Source organism: Heliconius melpomene, chromosome 1 (assembly GCF_056956725.1).
Source record: "Heliconius melpomene rosina isolate 202511_hmr_F chromosome 1, ASM5695672v1, whole genome shotgun sequence".
Taxonomy (NCBI): Eukaryota; Metazoa; Arthropoda; class Insecta; order Lepidoptera; family Nymphalidae; genus Heliconius; species Heliconius melpomene.
In genome coordinates, this window is record NC_140389.1 from 5,008,277 (window position 1) to 5,020,765 (window position 12,489).

At 31.0% G+C, this 12,489-nt stretch overlaps 1 protein-coding gene across 3 annotated transcripts in view; it reads left to right on the forward strand.

The window, feature by feature from the left end:
* sm (heterogeneous nuclear ribonucleoprotein L) overlaps positions 1 to 12,489 on the forward strand; it is a 268,666-nt gene that overhangs the window by 253,114 nt on the left and 3,063 nt on the right. The window contains exons 7-15 of one of the 3 annotated variants that reach the window (XM_085191454.1): positions 4,150 to 4,230; positions 6,685 to 6,764; positions 8,101 to 8,196; positions 8,410 to 8,520; positions 8,981 to 9,102; positions 9,544 to 9,694; positions 10,179 to 10,297; positions 10,770 to 10,858; positions 11,137 to 11,260. In XM_085191454.1, the coding sequence (XP_085047580.1) occupies positions 4,150 to 4,230; positions 6,685 to 6,764; positions 8,101 to 8,196; positions 8,410 to 8,520; positions 8,981 to 9,102; positions 9,544 to 9,694; positions 10,179 to 10,297; positions 10,770 to 10,858; positions 11,137 to 11,260 (973 nt within the window). Of the gene's footprint in view, positions 1 to 4,149; positions 4,231 to 6,684; positions 6,765 to 8,100; positions 8,197 to 8,409; positions 8,521 to 8,980; positions 9,103 to 9,543; positions 9,695 to 10,178; positions 10,302 to 10,769; positions 10,859 to 11,136; positions 11,261 to 12,489 lie in introns of those variants that run through there. The other 2 variants (XM_085191462.1, XM_085191469.1) reach the window with 2 other exon arrangements.

A 12,489-nucleotide genomic window follows, 5' to 3' on the forward strand; every position in this document is an offset into this window, starting at 1 on the left:
AATTTTCTGTTAATACGCCACCCACTAGTATTTATTATAAATGCGACAACTATGTAAAAAAATATAAATATTCTTAAATATAACAGTCATTTAAAGTCTTTCATTACTCCTAATGACAGCCTTGGTTGAATAAATCTATGCCGCTGTTATAGACAATATTATATGTATCGCGTTTATAACGCTAAACCGCAAGTTACTTTGCGAATAGATGAAAAGAAGTGAAAGTTAATAGAATTCTGAATTAATTAATTTACACTTTAAAGTAAATGCAAATTTTATTATATTGAAATGCATGCGTTTGCGAGTAATAAAATTAATATAAATTCAATTGAAATGAGTGCTGATAATTAACATAAATTACTTTTTATTAGTTTTCACGTTTTTTTATTGTTAAGTCTATTTTAGTTTTTATTTTGAATTACATTTTTTTATTGTGCTAGTAATAACTTTTGCATTTTAGTTAGTTAGAGTTAGAATAGTAGTGTTGAGTTCCATCAATCAATACGCAATATCTCGAGAAACTTGGCAGAAATTGGGAGAAAAGTGTTGATGTTAGATTTTCTCTGCCTACTCTGCCATGCGGGCAAGTACAATTCTATACGAGTACACAAATTAAAAATATTTTTATTAAAATAAACTCAATATTGAAACTATTTTGATATTCATAGCACACTGTTAAAGCTTTTCAAAACGAATATTTTTTCAAATCAAAACGAATATGTTACTACGCTTATTAATTCTATTAGTTAGTAAAATTCATCGTTGCATAGTAAATGATTTAACAAATACGATTTAAAGATTTTATAACTAAATTAGTACTGGATTTCTTTGTTCCAGCTAAAAGGTAAGAATAGTTACAAATGATTAACTTAAAATTATCTTACTGTATGAGTAATATTCCCTCTGTTTTTTCCATAAATATATGAAAAAAATATATCTGATTCATATTTTTTCCCGCAATAATCCGTTCGCCCGAGTGGGAATAGAACCTACATAAATGCGCAACCAGGGCGTTACCATTACCATTATTATATTAGTACAATATTCATCACTTTGTAGTACCGACAACATATTATGTTGATATATAGTTTATATGATATATAGTTTATATAATAGTCTATTTGAATAACTAGTTAAATTTGCTAAGACCAGATACAAGGCTACGAGACACAGCGCGGCGTTGAGCTTCGCCACTCAACACGCAATGCCTCCAGACTTCGGCAGAAAGTGGGGAACGGAAGTGTCTTAATGGCGAACGGAGTGTCTTAAGATTAGGTCTTTCTACCTATCCTGCTATACGTAAGGGTGTAGCATGAAGCTAAAAAAAATAAAAGCCTTTAGCCAAAAGAATAAATAAATACCTGGCAAAATAAAATCATGTCATAGGCATTTAACACAAACTTTTTTTCTTTTATTTATTTTAAAGTTTATTTTATTAAAGCACAAATTCAATTTTAAATGCACTGAATGCGTTACAAAAGTGGAAATTGTAAAAGTATATCTCTCGTTTCCGCCAGGACTGTCGTGTCGCTTAAATTTTAAAACGCCCGTGTAGTCGACGTTCAACGTTGAAACGGAAAAAAATATTTTGCAAACAACCGCCTTTTTTAACTTTATTCGATTTTAAATATTTCTTTAGGGGTGTTTTTATTTAGATTTTTGGCTATATGAAGTAACATTTTTATATGTATTAAAAATTACACCCTACGACAGTCATCCTTGACCAGGACCAGCAGTTCCTAAGATTAGTTCCTAAGATTAGCGCGTACAACCAAACAAACTGTACAGCTTTATAACATTAGTAAGTACTTACAGAAATTAGATATGTACCTATTAGTATATTGTTTTCTTTTGTTTTACTTCACGCTCTATCTCGCACCTAGCTGGGTAGGCAGAGTGAACTTAGGAACCTGGAGTGTAAATATACTCTGTTCTATATTAAGATATTTCCGTTCCCCGATATAATATAGTGGCGAATCTCCACGATGCACTTTCCCATGTTACTAGAGCGAAAAAAAGAAAATAATAAATATTTCATACCCCAAATGGGAATCGAACCCACAATCGTCACGTCTACAATCGGACGCTTGTACCCCTGCGCCACGATGGCTTCATATTATAATAATAATAACAATATATAAGTAGTTTATACAAACAATCTATGCTCAAACCTCTTTGTTTGCAATATGTAAATTTTCACCTACAGATAGGAATATAAATAGAATGGAGGTAGATGTTCTTGATTCAGAAATTTAGTTTAATGTTTAGGTTTATGTTGTTGTTATTTCTTAGTAACTATAACTCAGTTTATATATGAACTTTTGGGTTGAAATCTAACCTGGAAGACTATTAAAACAATTTTTTTTTTCAATTTGACTACGCATAGCATAAACTACGTTTACCCTAAAAAAATATTAAATTAGTGAATAAATACATGTTAAAAAGCATTCACTAAGAAATTCTCAAAAGAATTTAAATAACTTTCTTTCTGTAAAAAGAAAGATTACTACTAGAGAAAAGTGATTCCATTTAAAATGAAACCATTCCCTTTTCCATTATAGTTTAAGAGCTAGAGGTAATTTATTTATTTATATAATTTATAATTTGTGCAAATAATTAATTATATTAGGTTTGTCTTTTTATGAAAGCTATAGATATATGCTCCTTAAGTATATAAACATAATCATACCCTGAATGGAGATCCAAACACAACCTTTGTACCAACCGGCGTATGGATTTCTTTATATATATATATTTTTAATAACTTAAATATATAACATTAAATATTATTATTACAATGAGCGCGCTCAACGGCTCCTAGACTAGTATACGTATTCTACATCTATTCCATTCCTTTATAATGGCTTTTCTTATGTAAAGATCTGAATCTTCCGAATTTCAGAAGCTATTTCAAAGGAATTTAGTTTTTTGTTATATTTTACATTTGAACTTCTCTTTATCTAGTTTTAGAAAGTTCACGTTTGAGGTCGTCCTTTCTCTGTGTTTGACTGTAAAGATTGCGTTTTTTGGGTTCGATTCCCATTCCGATAAATAAATTATTTTCTCGCCCTGATAACAAGATAAAGCGCGGCGTTGAGTTCTGCCAGTCATCACAAGGTCTTGTAAATTAGGCGGTTATTAGGGAATGAAGTGTCTTAACTGTAGGTTCTCTCTGTCTACCCTGTTATATGTAGAAAAAACATGAACCTACAAAAGATTTTCAGTTACAAGCATGGGTGACGTTTGCAACCGAACTTGTACTTTCAGATACGTTGATAGTTTTGACTTTAAATACATAAGTAAAATTAATTTCTCTAGTGTTATTTGGTTCGATTTAACACTATCAGTATCGTCCAAATTGTATAAAATCTATTTTTATACAAAATAATCCAATATAAAGCATAGCCCATACATACATATTAATTGAACAGCTCTCAAGCAATTACACGGACACGCGCACGCTTTTAAACAATTAAATGAGTTCGTGTATTACTTCATACATACGTACGAGCACAGTATGGGCCGATATTGAAAGTTGCGGTTCATAGCGTTAATGCCGCGTAAACTGAATATACTGCGTATTGAAACTCGATCAGAGTTAAATTTGATTCGATTAATAGTTAAATGGCTATTTTTTAAAAATTAATTTAAGTTTGTTGTTTAATTTTTTCAAGCGTAATTAGTGATGGTTATGAAAAGCTTGATGGGAATTACTTTTTTTCTGACTTTTACCTGTATTAGTTATTTCCGAGTAGTAAAACTTGATTAATTTACACTAAATAAATTAAGTTTACTAGAGCCCGCATTTATAAATCGCTCTCAACTCTGAGATCGATCTTGAGATCTCGATCTAAATCTCAAAGTTTATTAAAACGCACGGTATTTATACTTTCTCACAATAGTGTATTGTAAAGTACCGTCAGTAGACTATTTCTTCGTTCTATTGTCAATACAAGTAGTTTTGGTAATTATTCTCTTACAAATATTTACAACAAGTTAAGTAAACCAGCAAGTACAACTCACATATACAGTGAAACAAAACACAAGACACAAATCTTCAAGAAAACAAGGAATAACACAAAAGCTAACATTGAAAGTGTAAGAATAAATGGAATTTTTCAATAATTTTTGGATGTCGCAACTAAGCAGATCCCACCAGTGTTGCACCACAGCGCGCGTGCAGCGAGGACACGTGCAGCCAGCACAGCCAGCACTCGTGCGAACAAAATGGTTTGTATTTGTATGATAATGTATGATATTGTGTACTATGACGCTAGCTCTGCTATTGTAACGTAGCAAATATAATATTTTTGGGTTATTTTAAGTTGTATTGATCATATATTTTGTTGAAATAATTGTTTCTTGCGCGGGTTCCCGTCTGAAGCATACTAGCAAGCATCTTGAGGGATTTGGTATATTTTTTGACTTTAGAAAAATGAGACATGTAACTTGTTATTTTCAATAAAATTTTTTGACTTTGATGGAATAATATAAAGTGCGGGGTTAGTTTCCGCTATTTAGCTGTTACAAAAATTTGCAAATAGAGGGGCTTAACTCAGATTAATGTATGATGAAGTAACGATGATTATGTTGTTATTATTTAATCTTATCTTTAGTAAAAGCTTTTAAAGAATCTAAAAAATATACGTACTTTTAACGTAGAGCTAGCGTTGATCTTAATAGCAATGTAACGTGTTGTGTATAGACATGTTAGCATGTCAGTATGTCTGTATATGCATAGCTATGTAACTTTAGTTATTAAGTGTGTGTGTTAACCTAACCCTGTAGTTGTATGTGAAGTGTTATACCAACTATACAAGATCACACACACTTGTTTATGTGTAACCGCCTTTAATGAGATTAGTAATTTTTGTTACAAGAAATTGATAATGAATGAATTTATTGTAATAAAAATAACTGTAATAATCTAATACAAATGTAACTTGCATAAACTAAAATTTAAAATGTTTTATCTTTTATTATACTTTCTTTCAATTACTTTAATTAAATAGTTAAAATTAATTATAAAGCTGGATAGAATGTGATATCATAACACATCATTTAGTAGTTGCCTTCATACTTATGTAAGAGAAAAGAAAGGAAAATCCAGGAGTACCGCAAGGTTACTACTTATGTCCCACTTTATTTCTACTTTTTATATTAGAGGCGGTTCATTATATTACAAACACACTGATATGTCACTATATGTTATGTAAAATATCAACAAATAAACTGTTATTTCGTCATTTCATACATTACACTTAAGACAAATATTGTAAAATTACATAAACACAATAAAGACATCTACGCAAACAGACTTTCATTTTTACCTTCCAAGTCCTTTTGCATGTACGTATCGACGCTTCTGAATAATAATACTGTAATTGCATATCATAATAAAAAAAAAAATAGTAGATAATATATAAAAAAAATATGCATATCTGGTTTTAACCACCAAATATTTATTTTATTTTAATACATGTTTTAAATAAGGATTTTGTAAAATAATATACAAAAATAAACAAATTACAGCTTGGTAATTACATTTTTATTTGTAAAATATCAAGTTATCATTTAAGAGCGTCGATATGTAAGTATGCTACGTAACGTAACTTTGAGATCGCACAATGTTAACGCTGCCTGTACCTTCTTGAACTTTCGCCCTTCTGAATGAATAATATTGTTTTTCCCTTATTATATTAAAGTAAATTTATGTTGTCCGTACGTCACTATATCTAAAACGCTGTGCCAAACATCAAATTTAGTGTCACTGCTCTCTTCTTTCGCCCTTGATTGATTTTGTGATATATCAATTGTATTATAGGTAGGTTAAATGAAATGTTTAAAATAACGCTATATTAAATATTGTCTTTAAATGAGTGATTAAATATATAAAACAATTTTTAAATGTCTAGATATTAAAACTACAGTGTTACTTAATTAGCAGACTAAGTTATATGTAGAGATTATGACATAATGAGCAATTAATGGTGAGTTCGTTGTGAGTCTTGTTAAAAATATGGATTTCCGTCGGTAAATACGTATCATCGGTAATTTACAAAGAGAGGGAATTTCTTTCTTAGTTGGAGAAAATTATGACATTTCAGTAAACTACGGCATTAAGTTTCGCCACTAAATACGCAATGTCTCGACATGAAGATGTCAAAACTTAGGTTAATGATTAAACGAATTTACAAGCTTTTATGAATATTATGGAAATAATATATACCCAATAGGTTCAATAGATTAATATGGCAGATGACATTTTGAATACGCTAATAACGCTGCGTTATTAGATTACGCGGCGACAGGTTGTTTAATTCCGCGCGTATTATAATGTAATTTCTATGGAAATTTCGGTCACTATTATTCGGTTGACATTATTTGCTTGTGTTAATTGTGTATATTTTTTTAAAGTTATAAATTGGGTTTTGTGTACATTTTGATAATTTTGTGTATTTTTTCAGACGTGCGTGTTAATTAATATTTATGAATATTTTTAAATACTTTAAATTTTTTTAAATAATAAAATAGTCTAGATGTATGTGATTGTAATTTTTTTTGTATCTTTTGAAAGCTACATTAAAATAAACTGTTTTAGGTAAAGTTGTATTAAAAAGCAAAATGTTTTTATATAAATATATTTTTTATAATATTAATAAATATTGATCTTTTTTTTTCCAGATATGGAATTCGGTAGCGGTGGACCTCCGCCACCCGGTATGATGAAAGAGAGACATGGCCCGCCCCCGCCGCATCACCCGGTTAGATCATTACTTATTTATTTATTTTTTATGTATTTTTTTAAATAATAGAGTTTCACATTCCCAAGTAGATTTTTTCATATTTTATAGAAAAATAAAATGCGTCTAGTGATATAATAAACCCAGGTTTATATCAACGCCGTGCTTTTGCCTAATTATCCAGAGGAAAAGGAAAAATAAATGTTTCATTTCTCCAAGTGGGAATTGAACCCACAACCGTCACGATTACAGGCGCACGCTTGTGTCCTTGCACTACGATAGCCTCATTTAGTGATTTACATATAATAATAATAAAAAAATGATAAAATTCCAATTTTTTTTATGCTGGCCTGTACTGTCTTATTGTTGGGAAAGGGCCTCTCCATTTCTTCCACTCGGCTCTATAGATTTTCAATATCTTAATTTTTTTTACACTAAGTTGTATATTTCATACAATATTTACGCGATATTTTTCCAAACAAAATTTATATCCCACTATGAATTATTCCCTCGATACTTATTCATTCTCGATCTAGACGTCGCGTTAGATATTCTGTCATAAAGCAGGTGCAACGCTGTCGAATGAATGTATGTGTGTATGTATGAAATATAGGTAGAAATATTATGAATTTAAAGTGTTATCCTGCTTCTATATCATAAACCATATGGTTCCATTTTAATTGCGTACGTTTCAAATATTTAGTATTTGTGGTTATTTAAGTTTAAATATCATTAGATGGGGATATTATTATCATCACTAAGTAATGACGGCTTTATTTTATTTATATAAATAAAGATTTATTTAATTTAAATGAAAACATGCCAACATATTGTATACAAAACAGATAATGTAATAATAACTTAAACACATAATGTATGTATGTCATACATGACATTATTTTTACCCGACTACCGGAGTGTTATGATTTTGATCATTATGTACGTCTGTATATTCATTTGTTCCCTCATAACTTCTAAATTACTTAATATAATTTGACAAATGAAATATTGTTAGAAGCGTCTAGTCTAGATCGTCCGCTGATTATAGGCTATGTAACCTTACATTAAATTGAATGTGGCGCCCTCCGCCTTAAATTTTTTTTTGTGGTATATTGTTGCGGTATTAAATAAAAGGGCTTTTCTTACTTTTTAAAGTGCGATATTTCAATAGTCAGGTTTTAGTTTTTAAACTTGTTTTTCTTGTTACATTTATATCTTACTGTGCATGCAGCTCATTGTACTATAATGAGTCTTAAAACATCATGCAATCTAACATATAAGTGTACATAAATATATTATGTCATGTAAGTATGACATACGTTGTCTTTAATTTGAACTTGCAATTTTTAATTGACAGCGCGACGGTCGCGGCTACGGACCAGAAGGGTACGGCGGCGAAGGATTCGTACCACCACCCCCGATGCACCACCCGCCCATGCCGCCACAGAATCAGGTGGGTTTTAGATTAGAACAAATAACTAGATTTTTATTAATGAAATATGCCTCCAAAATTCAGCGGAAAGTGGGGAACGAAGTGTCTTAACACTAGGTTCGTCCTGCCTACCTTGCTGCGTGATACACGAGATACAGCGTGAAGCTGAGAAAAAAAATATTTAAAAAAACGCCTGTAGATATTTTTTAACTTTTCTTTATTTTAATATTCCAGGGCGGTCCCCCCCAACAAGGCGCGGTCATGATGGTGTACGGTCTCGACCCCAACACTGTGAACGCAGACAGATTGTTTAACTTGTGTTGCCTATACGGAAATGTTGTTAGAGTAAGTATTATTATGCATTTGTATGAAAGTAAGTTTACATGTTGTAGAGTGTTTGTTGGTTGTTGGTTCGATTCCTACTCAAGAAAATTCTTTTTACTATATTTTAGTCGCTTTGTTTAAATAATTTTGTAGCTATTTGTTAAGCCGCTTTAGACAGAATGATTTTTTAAATGGCAAAAATTGTTGAAGTCACATAGTAATATGTGACTTCAACAATTCAGTGACGGTGTCATAAAATATCCAAAATCGTATTCTAAATTATAAATGCTACTAGAATGACGTTTTCGTTATCTCGCTCTGGAATCAAGAGAAGGTATTGGTATCGAATGTATCGAAAATTGGGCAGTGTGAGGGAAACGGACTGTTCTTACACTACCTACCCTGCTATACTTATGCAGTATGCTATGGATACAACGTCAATCTAAATACATATTTAATCAAACCATTTTGATAATTTCAGATAAAGTTCCTCAAAACTAAAGAAGGCACGGCAATGGTCCAGATGGGGGACAGCGTGTCGGTAGAGAGGTGCGTGCAGAACCTCAACAACGTCACCGTTGGGGACTACACATTGACACTTGCGTGAGTCTTATATTTATGTATACTAATATTAAAAAGTTGAAGTTTTTTTATGCTGTAATATCACTCCGTTCCCATTAAGACAATTTCGTTCCCCTCTTTTCGCCGAATCGAATCCTCGAATTCTATTCGCTTAGAAAAAAAAGCTTCGGGAAGCTTTAAGTGTTACTTTGCCTCGTTACCAGAAGGAGGAAATTGAAACATTATATATATAATTCGTACCGTACCAACCGTGGCGTTTCCAGTTTACATGCTTGAAAATTATTAAATTTAAAATCATCCCCACAATAATATTATTAACAGTATTTTTAAATATATTTTTAACACGTTAGTTTCACCTGTGTTTATCTATCAGTCAATCTTTGACAGAAAATTAGAATAGCGTTAAAATACGCGTGTTTTTTTAAAACTATTTTGTTACATTTTTTTATATGTAAATTTCAGATTCTCAAAGCAAGCGTATCTATCAGAGGTGATGAACCCGTACCCCCTGCCCGACAAGTCGCCCTCCTTTAAGGACTACGTCGGTAACAAGAACAATCGGTTCCTTACGCCCGCCTCCATTCACAAGAATAGGATACAGCCTCCGTCCAAGGTGAGATAATATATATTTTTAATATTGTAAATGTAAAAGTTAATGAGCATGGATGTTTGTTCCACTTTCGCGCAAAAACTACTGAACTTTACACTAATATGGCTTATACGAGTAGGTCAGAGTAACACATCCACTATAGCTACTGCTACCACAATAATATAACAGTAAGTCTAAGTGCTGATATGTAAATAATTATAAAATAAATTTACTATTGTCTGACTTAATGCGATGATTGTGGGTCACAACCTCGCTCTTATAAGAATGCGGCGTTGAGTTCGGCCACTCAACACACAATACCTCGAGAATTTGGCGGAAAGTGAGGAATGAAGTTCTTCTTTATATTGAAAGAGTGTCTTAACATCCCAGGGTCCCATGTTCCCTCTACATACCAAGTACGGAATACATCGTGATTATGGAAAAAAAAAACATTTTTTTCTATTCTATTCTACATTACTTACATCTAGCCTTCTACAACTGTCTCCAGGTGCTCCACTTCTTCAACACGCCGCCCGACGTGTCGGATGAACAGTTGCTGCAAGTGTTCGGGGACTACGGCGTGACGCCTCCACACACCATATCTAAATTCCCGCTCAAGAGTGAAAGGTAACTTTAATATTATTATTTATTATTTTTTATGGCCTATTTTAGATATTTTTGTAATCTCGAAGATTACCAATAGTTATAAGTCAAAATTAATAACGGATTTTTTTGTTCACAAAATTATAGTACCAAAACGTGTTTAAATTCAAATCCAATTCATGGTTTGCGTGAATTTTAAAAATTTACAATTATTTTCTTAAGAATATGATTTTTTATTAAGTCTTAGTTAAGGTAATTATAAAAACCTTCGCCAAAACAAAACGACACAATTTTTTTAAGTATTATAAGTTTGACGTGCCTGTGTGCGTGAGCGTGTTGTAAGTGTACATCTGTCTCTTCCTCCAAATGGATGAACCAATTTTGAATTCGTTTTTTTCTTTGAAAGGTTATACAGGTTAATCGAGAGGTTTCTTAGGTATGATTCAACAAAATATGATTATTATATATTGTAATATATCTTAATTTTCTGTTTCAGATCGTCATCGGGCCTGATGGAGTTCCAGAATATATCCCAGTCGGTGATGGCCATCATGGCGTGCAACCACGCCACTATACAGCATCCAGGTATTATAATCAAATACTTTTCTAATTTATTTCAAAATCTATACAGTGTCTTATAATTTCAAAATAACTGTGTTTGTTTAAGTGCAATGGTTGGGGGTTTGATTCCCACTCGAGAAAAGAATGAAATTTACTCCACAGAAAGTGGCGGAAATTTAATTCTCTCTTCAGTGTGAAGTGACTTAACACTAGGCTCCCAAGTTTCCTTTGCCTACTCTGCGGATTATAACGTATAGCTATATAAAAACCACTTAAATAACACTTCAAATTAATTTTTCCAGGAGCAAAATTCCCATTCGTAATGAAACTATGTTTTTCATCGTCGCGACAAATCGGACAAGGGAAGGGACAAACCAAGAACCAAAATCAAGAGAATCGACTCGACAATGGAGAACAGGATTACTAGTAAGATGTTATATTTATATATATTTATATGTATTGTAAATGTATTTATATGTATTTGTATGTATTGTATGTATGTGTGGAATTTGTAATTTAATAGTTGTGAGTTTGGGAGGTGTGTTGTTGTAATGTTGTATGTACCTACTTTGTTTTTTTTAAGTATGCTTAATAAGATTTGTTTACCTTTGAAGTTCTTTAATATCTTCGTTTTTTATCAAAATTAATGTTAATGTTATTTACAAGTACTTGATTATTTTTCAATTAATGTGAATATTACTGGAAATCCTTTTTTTTTCTGTATATTTATTTATTAGGACCATCAAATAGTAAATTACTATTGTTTCATATAAAGTACAAAATTATAAATATATTGAAACAAAAAGATGTTTTAAAAAGATTCATGATAAAAGCTTTAGCTTCACAATATTATAACAACAAACATCCACAATACTCTACGGAATATAAACGCAAAGTGTTAAAAAGACATGTAAAGTAGGGAACGGACCAATTGTATGTGTCGGAAAGATGAATTAAGCCAAATGTTACCAGCTTTTAATATGTTTCCTTTTAAATTTAAATAAATCGTAATGTAAGCACAAATAGGTGTAGTGTTACCATTACATAGATGCCGGCCTACATTTTCTTAATATTAAAGTATGGCAACCTTTTCTTTTTATTTATTTTTTCATATAAAAGTGAAAGTTTTTGTCCGAATGGTTTTTAAAAAAATATTCCATATTTTTTAAACCCAGAGTAGGGACCATAGAGCTTAATATATGTTTGCGTGACAAAATATTTTTCTCTTTTTATTTTTTATGCAATTTAATAAATGTATGTATATATAAAATAAATTGAGATATTTCTTTTTAATCTACAATTGTAAATAATGTCTGTATTTTTTGTTGTGTCATTTTGACAGGCAAACATAAATGGCGTCTTTTATATACAACCCTCTTGATTGTTTTAAAATGGATTATATATTATATTCTTATATAAAATGTACAATTTCCGATAATTATGTAATTTATAATAAATTTTTGACTGTTTGAATCTTGAGCATTTGAAGTATTTCAATATGAGTTTTATTTATTTCTAAGCTTTTTTCGTATTAAGCCAAATATTAGCCAAAGTGTTGAAATTGTTAGTAATATTTTTAAACGTTTTAAATATAGATAAATGTAAATAATTTTTAAATATTGTTTTTTTTTATATTTGATGTACGCTCTATACAG